Here is a 23,355-nt window from a genome sequence, read left to right on the forward strand (position 1 = left end):
ACTTGCCTACAGCTCAACTGCCTGTCCAGTACAAAGGCTGGTCAGGAATGTGGACTTTTGCAGTCTATGACAATTATCCTATCCCCATGCTACTGGGAGAAGACTTGGCCAACCAGGTGAAGCGGGCCAAGAGAGTGGGAATGGTTACACGTAGCCAAACCAGGCAAGCTTCCAGACCCATTCCTGTTCCTGAGCCGTCCACAGAGGCCCCGTCTGTGTTACCAGAGACCCAGACAGAGGTAGTGGATCCAGATTCCATGCCAAACACTGAAACAGCCACAGCACCTCCAGTCCCAGGCCCGGAACTGGAACAGCAACCAGCACCAGCAATTGCAACCCCATCTTCAAACTCAACGCCAGAGGGCGCCAGAGAGCCAGAACTGGCAGAAGCAACAGACAGCCATACCCAAAAGGCTCAGCCAGAGCCTGAAATAACCTCAGGTGCACCAGCGGAGAGTGGTTCACCAGCACCGGAAACAACCCCATCACCTACATTGCTTCCAGAGGGACCAAGTCCAAGTCCACAGTCTGAGGAAGAACTGGTGACCCCAGCCTCAAGGGAACAGTTCCAGACTGAGCAGGAAGCAGATGACAGCCTTCAGAAAGCGTGGGCGGCAGCACGGAGCACTCCACCGCCTCTCAGCTCTTCTAATCGATCCCGGTTTGTTATAGACCAAGGAATTTTATACAAGGAAATTCTTTCTGGTGGACACCGGGAAGAATGGCAGCAGCAAAAACAGTTGGTGGTTCCAACGAAGTACCGGGGGAAGCTCTTAAGCTTAGCCCATGATCATCCCAGTGGCCATGCTGGGGTGAACAGAACCAAGGACCGGTTGGGGAAGTCCTTCCACTGGGAGGGGATGGGCAAGGATGTTGCCAAGTATGTCCGGTCTTGTGAGGTATGCCAAAGAGTGGGAAAGCCTCAAGACCAGGTCAAGGCCCCTCTCCAGCCACTCCCCATAATTGAGGTCCCATTTCAGCGAGTAGCTGTGGATATTCTGGGCCCTTTCCCAAAAAAGACGCCCAGAGGAAAGCAGTACATACTGACTTTAGTGGACTTTGCTACCTGATGGCCGGAAGCAGTAGCTCTAGGCAACACCAGGGCTAACACTGTGTGCCTGGCCCTAACAGACATCTTTGCCAGGGTAGGTTGGCCCTCCGACATCCTTACAGATTCAGGGTCTAATTTCCTGGCAGGGACCATGGAAAAACTGTGGGAAACGCATGGGGTGAATCACTTGGTTGCCACCCCGTACCACCATCAAACCAATGGCCTGGTGGAAAGGTTCAATGGAACTTTGGGGGCCATGATACGAAAATTCATCAACGAATTCTCCAATACTTGGGACCTAGTGTTGCAGCAGTTGCTGTTTGCCTACAGGGCTGTACCACATCCCAGTTTAGGGTTTTCACCATTTGAACTTGTGTATGGTCACGAGGTTAAGGGGCCATTACAGTTGGTGAAGCAGCAATGGGAGGGGTTTATGCCTTCTCCAGGAACTAACATTCTGGACTTTGTAAGCAACCTACAAAGCACCCTCCGACACTCTTTAGCCCTTGCTAGAGAGAACCTAAAGAATGCTCAGGAAGAGCAAAAGGCCTGGTATGACAGACATGCCAGAGAACGTTCCTTCAAGGTAGGAGACCAGGTTATGGTCTTGAAGGCGCAACAGGCCCATAAGATGGAAGCATCATGGGAAGGGCCATTCACGGTCCAAGAGCGCCTGGGAATTGTAAACTACCTCATAGCATTTCCCAATTCCTCACTAAAGCCTAGAGTGTACCATGTTAATTCTCTCAAGCCTTTCTATTCCAGAGGCTTACAGGTTTGTCAGTTTACAGTCCAGGGAGATGATGCTGAGTGGCCTGACGGTGTCTACTACGACGGGAAAAAAGACCGTGGCGTGGAAGAGGTGAACCTCTCAACCACCCTGGAATGTCTGCAGCAGCGACAAATCAAGGAGCTGTGCACTAGCTTCGCCCCATTGTTCTCAGCCACCCCAGGACGGACTGAACGGGCATACCACTCCATTTACACAGGTAATGCTCACCCAATCAGAACCCCACCCTACCGGGTGTCTCCTCATGCCCAAGCTGCTATAGAACAGGAGATCCAGAACATGCTACAGATGGGTATAATCCGCTCATCTACCAGTGCATGGGCATCTCCAGTGGTTCTGGTACCCAAACCAGATGGGGAAATATGCTTTTGCGTGGACTACCGTAAGCTAAATGCGGTAACTCGTCCGGACAACTATCCAATGCCACGCACCGATGAGCTATTGGAGAAGTTGGGACGTGCCCAGTTCATCTCTACAATAGACTTAACCAAGGGGTACTGGCAAGTACCACTAGATGAACCTGCCAAGGAGAGGTCAGCATTCGTCACCCATGCGGGGGTGTATGAATTCAATGTCCTTCCTTTCGGCCTTCGAAATGCACCTGCCACCTTCCAGAGGCTGGTAGATGGTCTACTAGCTGGACTGGGAGAATTTGCAGTTGCCTACCTCGATGATGTGGCCATTTTTTCAGACTCCTGGCCCGAACACCTACTACACCTGGAAAAGGTCTCTGAGCGCATCAGGCAGGCCGGACTAACTGTTAAGGCCAAAAAGTGTCAAATAGGCCAAAACAGAGTGACTTACCTGGGGCACCAGGTGGGTCGAGGAACCATAAACCCCCTACAGGCCAAGGTGGATGCTATCCAAAAGTGGCCTGTCCCATGGTCCAAGAAGCAGGTCCAATCCTTCTTAGGCTTGGCCGGATACTACAGGCGATTTGTACCGCACTACAGCCAAATCGCTGCCCCATTGACCGACCTGACCAAAAAGACCCAGCCAAATGCCGTTAAGTGGACTGATGAGTGTCAAAAGGCCTTTACCCAACTTAAGGCAACACTCATGTCTGACCCTGTACTCAGGGCCCCGGATTTTGAAAAACCATTCCTAGTAACCACGGATGCATCTGAGCGTGGTATAGGAGCAGTGCTCTTGCAGGAAGCAACAGATCACAACTTCCATCCTGTCGTGTTTCTCAGCAAGAAACTGTCTGAGAGGGAAAGTCACTGGTCAGTCAGTGAAAAGGAATGCTATGCCATTGTGTACGCCCTGGAAAAGCTACGCCCATATGTCTGGGGACGGCGGTTCCAACTACAAACTGACCATGCTGCACTAAAGTGGCTTCATACTGCCAAGGGGAACAACAAGAAACTTCTTCGTTGGAGTTTAGCTCTCCAAGATTTTGATTTTGAAATTCAACACATCACAGGAGCTTCTAACAAAGTTGCTGATGCTCTCTCCCGTGAGAGTTTCCCAGAATTCAGTAGTTAAAAAGTGTTCTTAAAATGTAGAAGTCTGTTAGTTATATACTTAGTGGTATATGTAAAGGTGCATGTGTTGTATTAATCTGTTTATTTTCAAGTTCTAGAAGGAAATCGCCGCCAGTGAGCTTCCCCACTGTCTGCAATTTGGGGGGCGTGTCATAAACAGATAGCTAAGGGTTAATGTCTCTTTCACCTGAAGCACCTGACCAGAGGACCAATCAGGAAACTGGATTTTTTCAACTCTGGGTGGAGGGAAGTTTGGGTCTGAGTCTTTGTTTTCTGTCTGCCTGTTTTCTCTGAGCTTTGGAGAAGTAGGTTCTGCTTTCTAATCTTCTGTTTCTAAGTGTAAGGACAAAGAGATCAGATAGTAAGTTATATGGTTTCTTTTCTTTGGTATTTGCATGAATATAAGTGCTGGAGTGCTTTGATTTGTATTCTTTTTGAATAAGGCTGTTTATTCAATATTCTTTTAAGCAATTGACCCTGTATTTTGTCACCTTAATACAGTGAGACCATTTGTATGTATTTTTTCTTTCTTTTTTTATATAAAGCTTTCTTTTAAGACCTGTTGGAGTTTTCTTTTCTGGGAAATTTCAGGGAAATTGAGTCTGTACTCACCAGGGAATTGGTTGGAGGAAGAAATCAGGGGGAGATCTGTGTGTGTTGGATTTGCTAGCCTGATTTTGCATTCCCTCTGGGTGAAGAGGAAAGTGCTTTTGTTTCCAGGACTGGGAACGGAGAGGGGGAGTCACTCTGTTTGGATTCACAGAGCTTGTGTCTGTGTATCTCTCCAGGAGCACCTGGAGGGGGGAAGGGAAAAAGGATTATTTCCCTTTGTTGTGAGACTCAAGGGATTTGGGTCTTGGGGTCCCCAGGGAAGGTTTTTCAGGGGGACCAGAGTGCCCCAAAACACTCTAATTTTTTGGGTGGTGGCAGCAAGTACCAGGTCCAAGCTGGTAACTAAGCTTGGAGGTTTTCATGCTAACCCCCATATTTTGGACGCTAAGGTCCAAATCTGGGACTAAGGTATGACAGGTTCTTCAAGATATGTTGTACAAATGGATTCCATAACCCCAACCTACTTCCTCACTACTACAGAGTCCTACTCCTCTGGGATTCTGTATTGGCAGGGAACTGAGGAATGGTTGGGTCTGTTGTGTTCTTTGTGCCCTCAGCTTTTGGGCATATGGCCATCTAAGGCCCAGAGTTGTCCCAACAGACATTGCTGGCCAAAAGAATCTGATCCCAGGTGCATGGGGCCCATGCACATCAAGAGTGGAATCCATATTCAAAAGACATCTCAAAGACCTACAGTTTCTATAAAGCAAGTAACTGGTCTTAATTCATAGTGTTTATGGTGAATAAAGGTCACAAAGTTACTGTAGTTATTAATATGGCCTCTCATCCAATATATCAGTGGTCTCCAATCATGGGGCGCGCTCTATAAGGGGGTGCCAAGGATTGTTTGGGGGGGTGTGGCTGGGGCCTGGGCCAGCCCTCATGGGGGGGGCAGGGAGGGAGTGCCAACCTACTTCACTTGCAGCCCAGCAGTGCCCCAGCCTCAGGTCCCTTACCCCTTTCCAAGTTTCCCCCCATTCGGAGCTGCAGCCCCACTCCCTGTTCTGGCTCTGGGGAGCCAGGGGAGGAGGTGCAGACAGGGATAAGGGGGCATGAGATAAAAAGTTTGGGGACCATTGCCCTACATTAAACCACCTTTCCTTTCTGCTTAGATTTTAAGCCCTTTAGGACAAGGAGTGTATATTCTTGCCTGTCAAGTGCCTTGAACATTGGGTGACCACTGTAAAAAATCAGCAATAATCATATTGACATGTACAAGTATCTTATGTTTTGCACCATTTTGTTTAATACTCAATTGCATTACTCAGCCAATATTTTACTTTCTGTTCTCCCTTTGTTGTTAATATTTAATACCCCTTTAAATAGAGCTGTTAGTAGAAAGGAAAATCTTGAACCTTGCTTTGTTTTTACAAGTTATGCCTAATAACAGTGGAATAGCTTCCAACCTCTCCTTTTTCAGATCATATAAATTTACATTAAATATTCTATTTGGTGGTTTATGAGAGATTTTAAGCTTATGATACCTTTGCCTTCTAATGCTGTTTTATCACATGGACTTGTGTCAGCTATGTTCACTAGATCTTTTATCACACTCATTATTACTTTAAGCTTTGTCTTTATCAATGATGCCAGATATGTCATTATTCATCCCCTGGTATTTAGTCTCACTGCACCCAGGAGCTGCAGTCATGTACTGATTTAAAATGAACGTTGCTGTCTATGCAACATTAAGAGAGTGAATAATTTCAGCATTTAAAAATGTTAGTAATATAGGTCAGCACACTGTTAAGCATCAGAACCCTGGCCAGGAGTTTGAATGTCAGCTCTGTAAGTCAGGTAAATGACCTGAACTCAATAAGTTTGCAGTCCTCATTCTTAGCAGACATCCTCCCCAGTGATATGGTGAATGACTGCCACACAGAAGTGTAAAGTGTAAGACTAGTCTGCTTATACTTTGATTTAGGTGCAAGCTGCTGCTTCTGAAAAGGCTTTCTGATAGGATGTATCTTTGAAGTGCCTACTAGAAAGATCCTCTGTCTTTCTAGGCAAGAGTCAAACATGGGAAAATGTCTGTGAGCTATTATCCATGGCCATAATGAGAAAAGGGAAACTAATCAATATTTTTAAAAACTTCTTTTGTTACATTCATGCCTAATTTGTCAATTTCCTTATTTGCTAAATCAGAATATATTTAACTGCATATATATATGTATGTATACTCTTTCCAGTTATGTATGTGTACATACACAAACATTTATGTGAACCGTACATATGCTCATACAGTTACATATTTTCCAAATTAGGAAGTATAGATATTTTTCATTTCAGTGAACATGAGGTCTATTCTGTCCCTCTGTCCTTTCAGATAAATATTGATTTTAGCTTTACTCATTGAGTATTTACCTCTGAAGTCAATAAATCTTAGTATTCATCTCACTAGAACTCTGTAGCAGTATCTGCATATTAAGCAACTTTTTTCAGTTCTGTTTAAATTATGTGGGGATATATAAAGAATGTCATCCATCAGCATTTGTTAACATCAGACTTTCAAATCTTTAATCTATTATACGATGATTTCATGCACAGTGATCAAGAAATTTGGGAAGATACATGTTTATATAAGGTTGACTTTTTCAATTGTAAAATCAATTTTTAGTACAAGTCCCTGTATAGTCTAAGGAAACTGCTGAGAGTGAGGGGACAACAGATTATTCTAATATATTATGTTATGTTAAGAAAACATTGGAAGAAAATTGTCAACCAGCTCAAAACTAAACTCTCCGAATCATTTCTAAAAAGCCTGCAACTTGTAATGTGAACAGGGCATGAGAATTAGAATATTGAGGGTGTTTTAGAAAAGCATGAAATAGCTGGATAAGAAATTAACAAAAGGATCTTTGGGGTTTATTCTCCTTTTACTGTGCAGGAGTAACTTCTAATAAGATCTTTCTTTATATTGTAGAAATAACAAAATATTTTAAAATGTTGTTCTTGGACATATTTGTTTAAAATATCTGATACTTCATATAATATGTTGTGTATTCTGAAACACCCAAAATATTGTTTTTTTTCCAGAGAGATTTTATGAGCCCTAAGGGTAACTGATCCTTAGCAGGGGTGATTCAACATTATCCAGAACAGGATAAACTTTATTGCCCCAACTGTCCCTTTAGTTTGATGACAGAAAAAGGTTCCTGCAGGATTTTCTCCAAAACTATAACCTCTCACAAGCAGCAATAGGGAGTTCTAATGACAGGCATTAAAGATTTGTATGTAGGGAAAGAGTGCAAAAGGAGATTTTTGCACAGTTGGTTCCTAACAGTAGCCAAACTAGACTGCTGGCTTATAAATTTAATGTTCAAGCAGATATGGTTACTCTTTAATCCTATATAATGCAATGTACATAAAGAAAAGAAAAGATTAACAGTTTCCTCCAGTTGCAGAAGTTTGGAAATAAAAGTACTACAATATAGGTTGTGATTTTCCTTGGAAATAATAATAATTACTAATAGTATTTTTGCAACTTTTATCCAGCTGAGTTTCATGTCTAAATAGTTTAAATTCTCGTACTGAGTCTTTCTAATGATGAGTAACTGATACTTAGGAGGTAATAATCCTTTTTGGAGTTGATTCATCTCAGAAATCCTGTTTCCTTGAATTGTTCCAGTGTAACAGTCATTATATAGCAATTACAACATGACAAATGTACTTTAATTTAAAAGAAATGGACCTGCTAGCTGAATGTTCTCCATGGGTCCAACCACCATTCTCTAATTCCCCAGTTGAGCTTTTAAGATGTTCATTTCTTAGAATTAAAATTCAATATTAAGATTAAAATTAATAGTGTTTGTTTGGCAGGACTAGAGAAATGGATGAATAAATGAGGGGAGGAGAGTTGGGGATAATGGAGGAGGGAAGACTGTGATGTTTGTTGGAAGGGAGAAGAGGGGGCAAGAGCCAACAGATGATATATGAGGACAGTGGCAGCAAAGGTGAGGTGTACGGTGAGGAGGTGTGTCATGGGGCGACACTCATATGGGGCACCCTCCAATACCAGACTGGTGCACCTGCCTCAGTTTCCCCTTCAGTGTTTCCCAGAAATAGTCCAAATTGTCTTTGGCTACAATGAACCTATGTAGGATTAATTTATTATGAATGAATGTCACATAGTTACATAACATAACAGACCCCAACACTCTATCAATGTACAGCCCTGACATCTCTCACCATGTACAGGCTCTCTGCATCTCCAGCATCTCTCACCATCCTCATTGCTGAGGTATCTCCCTGGCATCTCTCCCTGGCCTCATCCTAGCCTTCAGTCCTGTCTGGCTTAAGCTTCAGAGAGCAAGTAGGCATTTCCCTATACTACTATCAGCCTTCAGCCCCATCCAGTCTCTCTGTCTCAGGAAGGTCAACAGGTATCTCCCTCTGCTAGTTTCCAAGAAAGGCCTGTGGAGATTTCTGCAGGTTTTCCCTTAGACAACTCTCTGCTGCTCCTTCTGTCTCTCCCCTGTGCTCAGATAGCCCTAACCTGCCTCTTCCTTCAGGGGTCTCTCAGGAAGCTCTCACCGGCCCTTTTCCTGACTGACTCCGGCCAAAACACCCCCTGAAGGATATACATTTTGCTGGCATAAGTGCACAGCGCTATGTTGGTAGGACACGCTCTCCCACTGACATAGCTACCACCGCTCATTGAGCTGGTTTTATGATGTCGATGGGACAGCTCTCTCCCGTCAGCATAATGAGGCTACATGAGCACTCTTACACTGTAAGCTTGCAAGTGCAGATACGGTCTAAGGCAGCTCTGACTCAGAAGGTGTCTCTCTCCTTTAGGGCCCTTTAAAGACAATTGGGAGTCAGCTTACCGGTCACAGGTATACTAGCCTGTTCCCTCTGAAAGGGAAATGAGAGGTAGCAGTCAAGTGAAAAGTTCAGTAATGAAGGACCAAATCATACCCCAGGATATGGGCTCTGAACAATGTGCACGAGAGATAGGACTAGAGTGTTGGGTGTTTTCCCATGTTCCCACTTAAACTGCTACTGTGTCACTAAGCACCTTCAGTGAAGTCCAATTTACAGTGGTGTAACCAAAAGCAGAACTGGAATTTAAATGATCTATTAAATTTTATCATTTTATTTTGATGAGACATAAATATTGCCATATAAAAAGAAAGCATAACAAGTCTCATGCTGTGCCATAGATTTCAATGTAAACATTATTTTTAGTGAGCATCGCATTTCTACACATAGAAAATAACTTGGATCAAGAATGTACCTTGTGTCTTTGTGTACTAAGTCCTCAATATGTTTTCTTCCCCATCCTTTTCATTTTGAGTGCTTTTCTCAAAATTACATGCAGTCCTTTTTTAGTTCTTGCCTTAGTACCATAAGATGAAGTCCATCTATATCAAAAGAAAGTTGTTCTGAAAGACTGAATTAAAAGTTTAGCCAGCAATACAGTGCCAAGTACTTAACTTAAATCTTTTTATTGTAATACAATTTATTTTTACAGAAGCATCTGTCACTTATCATCTAGCTCTTATTTAGCACTGGTACAAACCAAATTGGTACAGACACTAGCCAGCTATTTTGGTAAATGAATAAATATAAGGTAAATGTGGAGATTTATGGAATGAGAATTAAATCATTTTATTAGTGAGAGGTTAGAAGTTACAGACAATGGAGAAGAGGTGGAGTTTGAGATGAGATTTTAAAAATGAGTCAGTTAAGTGCAGTCAGGCTATTCTAGATTGTATGGTCAGTATAAGAGAAGGATCCTGTAGAGAGGCAGAGAGAGTAGATTGATTAAGTTTTATTATTTGAGGAGAAATGGAAACGAGTTAAAGAACAGGATGAGAGTTAGGGTTTATTTGATCATTAGAAAAAGGAATTAAAGTGGTCAAGATGAGAGGAGATGAAGTCATTCACACACATTTAGGAAGAGGAATCATTGAGGTACTGTCTAATGTGTATTTGCACTACATATTAAAAGGGATTATAAACAAGTATGTAGAGATATGTGAAGCAAGAGATTGTGTGGTTAAAGAGAACACAGAGCCACAATTTCAGAAATAATCTCTATTTTTTCATCTGCAAAATTTGTGGAAAATGAAAACCATGAGAACAATACTGGCTTGTTAAATGTGCCTGTATATAGCTATCTAACTACTGCCATATAATTTTCATGTCCATATACTATTCCTTTACATTTCTAGGAGTCTTACTTGCAGGCAGAACTGATGTTTTCTGAAGCATCAATGACGCATAGTGTTACAGAGGAGTCATAGACAGTATTTTTTTTTGATACCTTCCTATTTGTATTCTTGTTTTTTCTTGAATTAATAGAAAACATGTAAATGGTCAAGGGAATAGAATGTCTTCCATTTGAGGAGATACTAAAAACATTAGGATTGTTCATCTTAGAAAAGAGATGACTAAGAGGACATGGAAAAAGTGAATAGAGAAGAGTTATGTACCCTTCCTGCAATTCGCAAGCCAATGAAATCTTGAAATTAATAGGAGTTAGACTCCTACATGCTTTTGAAAATCCCACTAAGTGCCTATCTGCATTTGTATTCTGGCCCCTAATTAATTTATGCCTCACCATATTGTATCCAAGCTATTCATCCTTGTATGCTTAAACTGATATTACGTAGACCAAATGTAGACCTATGTTATACCTGAATAAGCGATAAACAGTTGTGCAATACCATACAGTTAAGTTATCTGAAGTGGAGAGAGCTGTTAATGTAATTACCTGCTTTGTTTCATATATCACATTTGAGCCTACAGTAATTTAGGTTTGTATATATTCATCAGCTTAATTTGGAACATAATGATCCTATATCATTATTTTGATCCTCTAGGTATTTTCCTCCATGTAGGAAAAAAACTAAATACTATGCAGTGAAAGCTTTTACTAGTGTCCCACAGGCGTTTTTCAGGCTGGCCTTCTGAGTTCCAAGTAATGTTTTTCTTAACAATACAACACTTCAATTATGTGTAAATAAATGGAAACAGATATGCATCTTTTTTGCTCATGTAAAAATATAATCATTATAGTAAGGGAAATTGTCAAAGCAAAAGACAGAAATGAGCCATCCTTAATCTTTAATATTTCAAGAATACATGATCATTTACAATAAAGTCTCAGGTAAAATAAATTATGAAAAAAAAACTTAACTTTATGCCATTAATATTAATGTGTACTTATACAGTGGTAAGCAAACAAGATTTCAAAGCAATTTTTTTTCCATTCTGAGATCAGACCCAGTCGTGAGATAGGGAAGACTGACAATATTAAACAGTTTTTTTACCTCGTTTTTGTTAATGCCAAATTGTAGTTCAGAAGTAGAAAATGCGTCCTTAGCTGATTTTTTGAATAAAATGTGAAGTTAATATTCTAAGTGATAGAGATGCAAGAAGTTATGTTGCTTCCTAGATCCTCTGGGGATGAAATAAGTAAAATCTGCTTTGATTTGTTTTCAAAAACAAGTGATGTCCATTTCATGCATTTCATTATGCAGGGTGCCAAATTATGGCAGAAAGTTTCAAGATATGTGTGGAATATTATATGATGTTACTTTTAAGGTATTAACTACTAGTTTATGAGTAAGCATACTGAGCCCAGCTGGAAATATATGCAGTTGTCTGAGCTGAAGTAACTGCTGCCCACCCCCAATCACCATCACCCAGAAGAGAGGAGATAGATCCCACCTGAGAAAGGTGATATTCTTAAATGTAATAAAATACCTCTCTCAAAGCTTCCCTTGAGTGAAGTAGTCAAGAGGGGCTCTATTCCTTGTCAGTAATGGGATTCCCTTCACTTGCATGATTGTTGTGGAAGGGGAGGCCAGAGGAATATTTCGGATAGCATGAGGCTTCCTTAACATTTCTTCCCCGGCTGACTGGCGTTAGTGGGTTACTAAATGATTTGCATTCCCCACATTAAGTTGTCAAGGGGAGCACAGAATCTATTTCCATGAGATAATTCCTATAAACTAGGCTGCCACAGCGCAATTGGTCTAGGTGAACTAGTGGTTCAGTGAATGGAGTTTTAGCTAGCAGTCATAAGGCTGTGTGATGGGTATATGTCTCATGGCCCCAGGAAAGGGATGAAAACAATTACAAGCTCCTTGGAAATGGGGAAAAGAGGAACCCTGTCATGCCTCAAAAGCTGTGTGCAGGCTGCCTATATTGGAAGGCAGGATCAAGAGCTCCTCTGCATTAAGAGGTAGGCTGTAAAAGGAGGATGGAGGGTGGAAGAGGCCTTTCATCACAAAGAAACACGCAGGCTAGACACTGAGCTGAGAAGGTCTTGCTTGAAGGGCTATGTGGGCTGCCGCAAGGGATGATGAGAGATTACTACTTGTGTTTGTTTGGTCTTATAAAATGGAAGTCATAGAGTTCCTTAAAAAACCAGTGGACAATTGCTGGAGATAACCCTTCTAAAGAGATTGATTACTCACCACTGGTAGTATGCACCTCACGTGCAAACTCGGAAGTAAATTCAGTCCTAGCGATCCTATAAGGTGTTTTCAGGCTGATGTCAGTGTAACACCATTGCAGCAGAGGGTTCTGTAAGCACTCTCATAGGGAACTGAACCTTTAGATTAAAGAGCAGTCTTCCTTGCTGCACTGCACATAATACTTGCAGATCCCTGGAAGATCAGCAGGCATAGTTTGGGGCTGACTAGAACTTGTTTACTTATTGTTAGTATCTCAGATATTTAGGTAAAAAAGTAGCCACTCACTATGTAAGTATTTTGTTTGGTTAGTCAGTTTTTTACATACAACAATTAAATTTGATCCCCTGGCTGTATCAAGACATATAAAATATTTTTACATAATATTTATGGTCAGTTAGGAGATAAAGCTGTTCGTTAGCTTTTGGCAGCTATCATTAGAATAAAATCCACTTGTTAATATTTCGTGTTGCTCTCAGGAATAGAAAGAAATATGAGCAGGCTGATGAAAAGCAGGATTCCAGAAAGAAATGCAATGGAAAATTAGTATTGGGGGGGAAATTCTTCTAGAGTAACACAACAGGGAGATTGTCCATTGTTTTTACCAGGAAAAGAAATGTTATAATTAATATTTTGTAGGCTCCTAAGATGCTTTACAAGAGATTCTTGGAGTAGACGATAAGATTATTTTCCTTAATCATACAAAACCAGGAAAAAAAGAAGAGGGAAGACAAAGATCTAAAAAGCACCAAGATTTCAATTACAGAAATAGAACCCTTGGACTGATTAACTCCCTGGTTTCAGCACAAACTGGCAGAATCCAGGATGCAGTCTTGCAGCAGCAGTAAGTCATTTCAAGCTGCTTGCCAGTGGTCCCACAGGTGACTTAGGAAAGGGTGTGATTATGACTTAGGGGGCAGGCTGAATTGCCACCTCTTCCAGGCAGTGATTTTCACAGGAATTTAAATTAGAGGAGGTGTTTGGATTTACAGGGGTTGGGGGACAAGCACTCAGAATTGTCATCACTGTAACTAGTTGATGAGTAACAGAAAATGATTTCATAAACAAACACTATTTTCCTAATCTCACAAGGGTCACTTTTTGATGAGGGCTGTGTTGATTACTCAGAAAGCTCAAAAGCTTGTCTCTTTCACCAATAGAAATTGATCCACCTTATCTTTGTCTTGATTACTCAATACTTTTGAGATTATTATGCCTGATTAACTGTAGGCTGCCTCATGGCTTAGCCAAGCCAGCAATAAATTTTCTATGATTTTAGAAAGATAAATTGATATATTTTGTCCTTGTTCTTAGTAAAACATTAATAATATGCTATAAGTACTTTCTTCTTAATTAAGCAATTGCTCTAATGTATAATAAACAACAACCAGAACTGACACATTTTATGCAAACCAGTTTGAAAAGCCTGAATTTCTTATTTACATATCTGTTTGATTTGTGTGTCTGAGCACTTTTTGGTTTCAGCTTATATGGAGAAAAGCAGTTCTCATGGTATTTCTGACCCAGCTGGAACAAAGAAGTGCCAAAAATGTTTTGGGGAAAAAAAATCACCCAACTCTTTCAAGATTTCCAGCCTAATTTCTTGGTCATGGCATTTTCTTCACCAGTGCTACTATTCCTTTAAAGCCTATTTTACAGTACTTTGGCTTGGCTTCTTCTTCTGTGATACTAGTTATGGCTCTATCTTTGAGGATAAAAGAAGACACTTAGGGACACTTGAAAAAAGGTAATTAATTTCTGTGAATTGTTTCAAACTAATGGAGTCTCCTCTGAGTCTCTGTTTTATACTGAAAGATAGTCAATATAGGGAATATCTTTATGACCCTGATTCAGCAAGATACTTAAATCAGATGAATAGCTCCACTGCAATAAAGCTATGTGAGTGCTTAAGTACCTTGATGAATCACAGCTTATATTTGTGTCTTGTACAGATTCATTCAAAACTCTGCACTTTTTTATTATCATAGAAAATAAGCAGAACAATACATTTTATTTAAATTCAATACAAAAGAATTCATTTTCAACACAAAACAACATTTTCCACTGGGAAATGGGGGAGGAGAGGGAACCAAGAATACCAGAACTTGAACAATTTTCAGTTTTGATTACATCTAAGTAAATAAACAAAAATTATTTCATTTCAATGAAAAACTGAAACATTTCAAATAACTCAATTTTCCCATGAAAATTTCTGAGTTGTTCAAAAAGCCATTCTTTTTTGCAAGCAAATTTTGAGAGAGAAAATTGACCAACTCTACTAAAACCCCTGTGATCTGTCTACTGTCCCATCTTACTGGCATCAGTAATGAGAAATTGGTAGCAGCGCAATGGCTGGAGAATCCCTGGAAAAGACTAACATAGATACTACATATGGCTGTAAAACTTGGAAGTTTAATATAGGTTCTTGAACTATGCAGTTTTAGACTAGACTTGTCTTTCTTGTTTGTTTATGATGCTCTGTGGTTCTTCTGTATATCCAGATGTCTGTCTCATATCTACGGACATATCGCATGAGTATTCTTGGCCTCTAATGTCAAATTATATAATTGCTAAACTCAAAAATCTGTATTTAAAAAAACTCATAAAGCCTGCACAGCCAAGCACTCAAAAAAGATAGAAAATACCAGAAATAAGGTTGTCTATGCAACTTTAATTTGCTCACCTTTTTGGGTAAGCACTATGACACACTCTTTAATTACATGATCACATACTATTTTTTAACTTGGGACCCCTGGCATGTTAAGTACACAGGATAGATAGTGCTCAGTTAAAGAACAGCTATTTGATATTTTGTTTTATCCTCATTGTTTAATGTGTGTTTTTTGGTCTTATTTACCACACACTATTCAAACCCTGCTCTGAAGACAGAGTTATCAGTTTGCTCATGGGCTTTTCTGTAATGATTATCACTAAAGTATGCAAATTAATCAATTTATCTTAATTTATCTTATCATTCTACAGATGGAGAGGTGAGCCATAGCAAGATTAAGATCAACGTTCCACTAATTTTGGGTGACCAGTTTGAGACACCCATGACCTGATTTTACAGAGTATTTGATTTATGTAGCACTTTTTATGTTCAAAGCAAAGCTCACATTGATTTAGCTGCAGCTTGAGTGCTCAGCCCTTCTGCAAATCAGGCCCCATCATCTCAGAAAAAGAACAGAATTAGTGACCACTGGTGAAAAGTTTGGTTTAAATGACTGCCCAGCAGCATATAGGAATACTATGGTAGAGACAGGAAAAGAATTCAGTTCCCCAGGGCAGCATTCAACTTTTTTAACCATGAGACCATCCTTCCTTTTCCTGCAATCCGTGGCCTCATTCATTGCACACCTTCCAACTTCTGCAACAAATGAGGCAGATATCCTACAGACAACACCATTCTTCATTACATAATCTTGATTCATCCCCAGGACAGTTCCAGCCTCTGCACTAAATGAGGCAGAGTTCTTGTAGTCATAATATGTATGCACAGGGGTGCTGACTTAGGGTTGCAAACAGCACCTTAATTCTGGTGTTTCCTAACTTTTGAGTGCTTGATGTTTCAACTGTAATGTTTGTTTTATGATTAAAAACAAAGCAAAAATAACAAATAAACAACCTCACACATTGAAAAAACAGAAATTCCATCATATGGCATCATATTGATACCCACACAAGTCATCAGCAAGTTGGGACCTTTACATGCAACATACAGACCTGTGTGACTTGAACTAATGAAATAACTGATAGAACTAGTAGGTTGTTAACCTCTTTAGTTGAAACTAGAAAGGGAGGAAATATTTTGCCAGCAGTTTGACAGATATTTGCTGAAGCAGAGGAATGGTGAGGTTCAAATATCTCAAGTTTCATTCCAGTCTTCGGAAGGAACTGTGCTCTACAGGTGACAGACTCTTCCACCTGTTTCCTTCAAGCATTATATCTTCTGTCCCTTTCCTCTCCAGTTTGTACCTATTCAAGTCCTGTCTTTTCTCACCTCGTATTGTCATCTCATTTCCATTTTCTTCATCTAACCATTTCCAGTTTTCACTCCTCAGACCTGTCTTCTCACTCCCAGTCCCGCTGCCTCATCAGTGCTAAGCTCTGCATTGGGGACTCCCCATCTGAGTGCAGTCTCCCAGATCCCAGTCTCTCCTCCCCACTAATCCCAGTCTCCTAATCCAGCCAGTCCCAGTTCTCCCTTCCCACACGGGCTCCTCGTCTAATCTGTGTCTCCTATCCTCCCAACACTTCCACTCTCGACTGGTTTTCATAGATTCATAGACTCTAGGACAGGAAAGGACCTTGAGAGGTCATCGAGTCCAGTCCCCTGCCCTCATGGCAGGACCAAATACTGTCTAGACCATCCCTGATAGACATTTATCTAACCTACTCTTAAATATCTCCAGAGATGGAGATTCCACAACCTCCCTAGGCAATTTATTCCAGTGTTTAACTACCCTGACAGTTAGGAACTTTTTCCTAATGTCCAACCTAAATCTCCCTTGCTGCAGTTTAAGCCCATTGCTTCTTGTTCTATCATTAGAGGCTAAGGTGAACAAGTTTTCTCCCTCCTCCTGATGACACCCTTTTAGATACCTGAAAACTGCTATCATGTCCCCTCTCAGTCTTCTCTTTTCCAAACTAAATAAACCCAATTCCTTCAGCCTTCCTTCATAGGTCATGTTCTCAAGACCTTTAATCATTCTTGTTGCTCTTCTCTGGACCCTCTCCAATTTCTCCACATCTTTCTTGAAATGCGGTGCCCAGAACTGGACACAATACTCCAGTTGAGGCCTAACCAGCGCAGAGAAGAGCGGAAGAATGACTTCTCATGTCTTGTTTACATACATGTTAATGCATCCCAGAATCACGTTTGCTTTTTTTGCAACAGTATCACACTGTTGACTCATATTTAGCTTGTGGTCCACTATGAGCCCTAGATCTCTTTCTGCCATACTCCTTCCTAGACAGTCTCTTCCCATTCTGTATGTGTGAAACTGATTGTTCCTTCCTAAGTGGAGCACTTTGCATTTGTCTTTATTGAACTTCATCCGGTTTACCTCAGACCATTTCTCCAATTTGTCCAGATCATTTTGAATTTTGACCCTGTCCTCCAAAGCAGTTGCAATCCTTCCCGGTTTGGTATCATCTGCAAACTTAATAAGCCTACTTTCTATGCCAACATCTAAGTTGTTGATGAAGATATTGAACAGAGCCGGTTCCAAAACAGACCCCTGCGGAACCCCACTTGTTATACCTTTCCAGCAGGATTGGGAGCCATTAAAAACTACTCTCTGAGTATGGTTATCCAGCCAGTTATGCACCCACCTTATAGTAGCCCCATCTAAATTGTATTTGCCTAGTTTATCGATAAGGATATCATGCAAGAACGTATCAAATGCCTTACAAAAGTCTAGGTATACCATATACACCACTTCTCCCTTATCCACAAGACTCGTGATCCTATCAAAGAAAGCTATCAGATTGGTTTGACACGATTTGTTCTTTACAAATCCATGCTGGCTATTCCCTATCACCTTACCACCTTCCAAGTGTTTGCAGATGATTTCTTTAATTACTTGCTCCATTATCTTCCCTGGCACAGAAGTTAAACTAACTGGTCTGTAGTTTCCTGGGTTGTTTTTATTTCCCTTTTGATAGATGGGCACTATATTTGCCCTTTTCCAGTCTTCTGGAATCTCTCCCATCTCCCATGACTTTCCAAAGATAATAGCTAGAGGCTCAGATACCTCCTCTATTAACTCCTTGAGTATTCTAGGATGCATTTCATCAGGCCCTGGTGACTTGCAGGCATCTAACTTTTCTAAGTGATTTTTAACTTGCTTTTTTTTATTTTATTTTCTAAACCTACCCCCTTCCCATAAGCATTCACTATGTTAGACATTCCTTCAGACTTCTCAGTGAAGACCGAAACAAAGAAGTCATTAAGCATCTCTGCCATTTCCAAGTTTCCAGTTACTGTTTCTCCCTCCTCCCTGAGCAATGGGCCTACCCTGTCCTTGGTCTTCCTCTTGCTTCTAATGTATTGATAAAAAGTCTTCTTGTTTCCCTTTATTCCCATAGCTAGTTTGAGCTCATTTTGTGCCTTTGCCTTTCTAATCTTGCCCCTGCATTCCTGTGTTGTTTGCCTATATTCATCCTTTGTAATCTGACCTAGTTTCCATTTTTTATATGACTCCTTTTTATTTTGTAGGTCATGCAAGGTCTCATGGTTAAGCCAAGGTGGTCTTTTGCCACATTTTCTATCTTTCCTAACCATCGGAATAGCTTGCTTTTGGGCCCTTAATAGTATCCCTTTGAAAAACTGCCAACTGTCCTCAGTTGTTTTTACCCTCAGTCTTGATTCCCATGGGACGTTACCTATCAGCTCTCTGAGCTTACCAAAATCCGCCTTCCTGAAATCCATTGTCTCTATTTTGCTGTACTCCCTTCTACCCTTCCTTAGAATTGCAAACTCTGTGATATCATGATCACTTTCACCCAAACTTCCTTCTGCTTTCAAATTCTCAACGAGTTCCTCCCTATTTGTTAAAATCAAGTCTAGAACAGCTTCTCCCCTAGTAGCTTTTTCAACCTTCTGAAATAAAAAGCTGTCTGCAATGGAGTCCAGGAACTTATTGGATAGTCTGTGCCTGCGGTGTTATTTTCCCAACATATATCTGGATAGTTGAAGTCCCCCATCACCACCAAATCTTGGGCTTTGGATGATTTTGTTAGTTGTTAAAAAAAAAGCCTCATCCACCTCTTCCACCTGGTTAGGTAGCCTGTGGTAGACTCCTAGCACGACATCACCCTTGTTTTTTACCCCTTTTATCCTAACCCAGAGACTCTCAACACTTCCGTCTTCTATGTCCAACTCCACCTCAGTCCAAGTGTGTACGTTTTTAATATATAAGGCAACATCTCCTCCCTTTTTCCTCTGTCTATCCTTCCTGAGCAAACTATACCCATCCACACCAACATTCCAATCATGTGTATTATCCCACCAAGTTTCAGTGATGCCAACAATGTCATAGTTATATTTATTTATTAGCACTTCCAGTTCTTCCTGCTTATTACCCATACTTCTTGCATTTGTATATAGGCATCTAAGATAGTGGTTTGATCTTGCCTCCCAGTTTTGCCCTGACTCTCCTTTCTCTCTGCCATTATAGCCCACGCTCCCTCTTGTTTCCGACCCATCTCCCAGGTCTTCATGTTCCCCACTTACCTGTGGGCTTTGCTCACCTGTCCCCATCAAACCTAGTTTAAAGCCCTCCTCACTAGGTTAGCCAGTCTGTGTGCAAATACGGTCTTTCCCCTCCTCAAAAGGTGAATGCTATCTCCGCCTAGCAGTCCTTCCTCAAATAGCATCCTGTGGTAGAGGAAGCCAAAGCCCTCCTGGCGACACCATCTTCGCAGCCAGGCATTCACCTCCATGATGCATCTGTCTCTGCCCGGGCCCCTACCTTTGACAGGAAGAATCGAAGAGGATACCACCTGCGCTCCAAACTCCTTCACCCATACTCCCAGAGCCCTGTAGTCACTCTTGATCTGCTCAGCATCACACCTCGCAGTATCATTTGTGCCCACATGGATGAGTAGCATGGGGTAGTAGTCAAAAGGCCGGATAATCCTCAACAATGCCTCTGTAACATTTTTGGATACGGGCCCCTGGCAGGCACCATATCTCCCGAGATGAAATGTCAGGGCAACAGATGGGCACCTCCATCCCCCTCAGCAGAGAGTCTCCGACCACCACTACCCTATGTTTCTTATTTTCAGTGGTGGCAGCAGACCTCCCAGACTTAGGGGTATGAGGCTTCTCCTCCTTTACTGTAGGAGGTGATTTCTTCTCTCCTGTATCAAGAGGAGCATAACGGTTACCTATTACCACGGCTGGAGGGTTCGCAGCAGAGGTGGAGCACTGCCTGATGCCAGAAGTATCCAGCTGCCAGTGTTCACCCTGAGCCATCTCCTCCTCCACCAGTGGTGTGTCAGCAGTCCTGTGAACTGGGACAGCTACCTCAGCGGTCTCCACACGGACACGGTCCAGGAATTGCTTGTGGATATGGATGCTCCTCAACCTAGCCACCTCCTCCTGAAGTTCTCCCACCTGCTACCTGAGAGATTCCACCAGTAGGCACTTTTCACATTGGATGCCCCCTCCAGCCTGGATATCAGTAAGTGGAAATTGCAAGTTACAGTCTTTGCAAAACCAGACCAGAATCTGGGTAGAAGAATCCATGCTCTGGTGCTCTGTCTGGCTACAGGCGCAAGTGGGGGAGACAGAAGCAGTGCTGCCACAGGTGTTGCGGGTCTTCCTAACCATCGTAAGCCTCCTTCTGTCAAACTCCTTCTCATACTCCCCTGTCTGAAGCTCCCTGTCCGCTCTGCTCTGCTTTAAAGAGAAAGGATTTGGATGTAGTTTGATTTATAGGTTTTCAAGGGACTAACGGGACACAGATAGGACCGACAAGGGACCCCCACTCCCTTCCTACTCTCCTTCCCAACTCTCTTGCGAAACTCCCTGTTAGCAGCCCCTGTTCGCAAAGCTCCCTGGTCGCTTGTGTGCGGCTTTATAAAGGGAGGTTCTTTATAAAGGGAGGTTCTCCGCCTCCCTCCCCAAACTTGTCATCCAATATCAGTTTTTACTCAACACCCCTTTATCCAGTTCTTTGTCCTAATCCCCCACCCCTCCCCCATCTCCTTGTCCCAGTTCCTTTGCCCAGGCAGTCCCAGTTCTCCCCACACACCTTGGTTTATTGTTAGATCTGCCTTGATGTGTTCCATTCCCCCTACTAGCTCCCAGCACCAATCTTGTTGTCCAGCCAGTCCCTCTCTGCCTCCAGATCCTCATCCAATCCAGCCTGGTGCTGAAACATGCTTAATTGCTTTGTGGGGATGGTTTATGGATTAGGAGCTATGAAGGGATAGATCATTCACAGTTGCTCTGTGAGCATGGCACATGTATAGTCTGATCAGCACTAGGAGCTCTGAGGGGCTGAAGCATGCTCAATGAGGATACACTCCTCAGAGATTTTAGCTATTAAGCTAAATGTTATTAATCTCTGTTTAGCATGTTCAAACTGTGATTTTTCAAAGGCTTATAATTTGGTCAAATTTGGATTAATTTTTTACAGAAACAGCAAAAAACACATCTTTGACATAAAGTCCCCACTCACACACACCAGTTTTCAAGTCCTTGGTCTAATGGAAGAGTGTGCTAGAGCTTCTCAAAGAAGAGGTTATAACAATATTTTTAAATGGCAAAACAATGCATTGTCCCCTCGCCTCGTTGTCAGAAATGGCTTAACTGTTCTGGCTGAAACTTAAAGATCAGCCTGAGGCAGACACCCAGCATGGAAAATATCAATCCAAACAATGAAAGTTTGGCAAAGTTATAAGCAACTGAAAACAGGATCTTATAATGGGAAGTTTCAGGTGACCTGTGTAAGAGTGGTGCTACCAGCCCCATCTATAATAGTAAAACAATACTTTGAGGTAATTCATAGACCATTGGAGTCTTGCTAATTTAACTTTGCAAAGCTTTACAGTCTAATTCAATCACTCTCTAGTTAAAAGTCATAATATGGAATGAACATGGACTGAACCTTTCAATCAAAGCAGACAACTTAACACAAATATATGGAAATGCATTATTCTAGAAAATCCTCCTAGCAGCACTAGAGTCAGAAACACTGGAACAAGTCTGAGTAATCTACTCAATACTTCTCAGGAAGGACAGAGTGAACTCTTTCTTCCTTCTCTTATAAAGAGGAAAGTTGTTCGGCAGTAAAGCAATGATCTTGTTTAGAATATTTATTCTTCTTCGCGTGCTTGCTCATATCCATTCCAGTTAGGTGTGTGCGCGCCGCGTGCACGTTCGTTGGAGATTTTTACCCTAGCAACACTCAGTGGGCCAGCAGGGCGCCCCCTGGAGTGGCACCGCTATGGTGCTAGATATATACCCCTGCCGGCCCCTCCGCTCCTCAGTTCCTTCTTACCGCCCGTGTTGGTCATTGGAACAGTGGAGCACAGCTGATCTCCACCACCCTAGTGATTCGCTCATTTCTGTTATATTTGTGTATATAGTTCAATTTCTATCAGTATAGTTAGTGTTTAGTTGTTAGTTCTGTAGCAGTTATTGCAGATAGTTAAGAGGGATCGGGGTCTAGCCCCTTTTACCTCCCCCGGTACCAGGGCCCATGCCCGGTTCACCGGGCTTCAAACCGTGCTCGGCCTGTCATAGGCCGATGCCCACAGGAGACCGTCACGAATCCTGTCTTAAGTGCCTGGGTGAATCCCACCTGACGGACAAGTGCTGCATCTGTAAGGCATTCAAGCCCCAGACTAAAAAAGAACTGGACATTCGCCTAAAACAACTACTGATGAAGGCAGCGTTGACTCCCCAGTCCTCGGCACCATCAGCCGCACCGGGAGCAAGTGCCTCCTCGGCACCGGAGCGCACTCAAACAGCGAAGGCTCCTTGACATCAGCCATCACAGACTCAAGCTTCTACCCAGCACCATTTGCTCTCACCACGGAGCAAGAAACACAAGCCTCCTGCGGCTGCTATATCTACACCGCAGTCTGAGCACTTAGCCAAGTTGGACTGCCCGGCACCGTCAACTGCCGCGGCACCGACGTCCTCCGCACCGTTGATTCCAGCCTCGCTGGAGCCGTCAAGTCCGGTGCTCACCAGCTCCCCGGCACGCGCCGTGGTTGAGCTTGTCATGCCCTCCACTCCGGAGACGTTTTCCACGGCATGGGACTTGATTGCCTTGACGGAGCCTGAGCTGCCTCAACCCCCAGCACCGCTGGTGCGAGTTCCTCAGTCTATAGGCAAGCCGGCCCTCATGAGACCTCGTTTGCCCGGTACCACAGAATGTTGCCGGTCCCGATCCAGGTCCCACAGGCATTCCCGGTCCCGCCATCGATCCTGGTCCCACGGCCGCTCGCAGTCCCGGTACCGATCCC

The 23,355-nt window shown here is 42.4% G+C and overlaps 1 protein-coding gene and 1 long non-coding RNA gene across 2 annotated transcripts in view; one reads left to right on the forward strand and one right to left on the reverse strand.

The window, feature by feature from the left end:
- The window catches only part of LOC127049621 (uncharacterized), a 1,817,862-nt gene extending 1,814,523 nt beyond the window's left edge, over positions 1–3,339 (forward strand). Inside the window, exon 5 of the mRNA XM_050950723.1 lies at positions 2,739–3,339. Coding sequence (XP_050806680.1) covers positions 2,739–3,329 — 591 coding nt within the window. The 3' untranslated portion in view covers positions 3,330–3,339. The remainder of the gene's footprint in view (positions 1–2,738) is intronic.
- The window catches only part of LOC127049824 (uncharacterized), a 311,243-nt gene that overhangs the window by 21,196 nt on the left and 266,692 nt on the right, over positions 1–23,355 (reverse strand). The gene's annotated exons all lie outside the window — the stretch shown is intronic.

This window comes from Gopherus flavomarginatus, chromosome 4, assembly GCF_025201925.1.
Source record: "Gopherus flavomarginatus isolate rGopFla2 chromosome 4, rGopFla2.mat.asm, whole genome shotgun sequence".
Classification (NCBI taxonomy): Eukaryota; Metazoa; Chordata; order Testudines; family Testudinidae; genus Gopherus; species Gopherus flavomarginatus.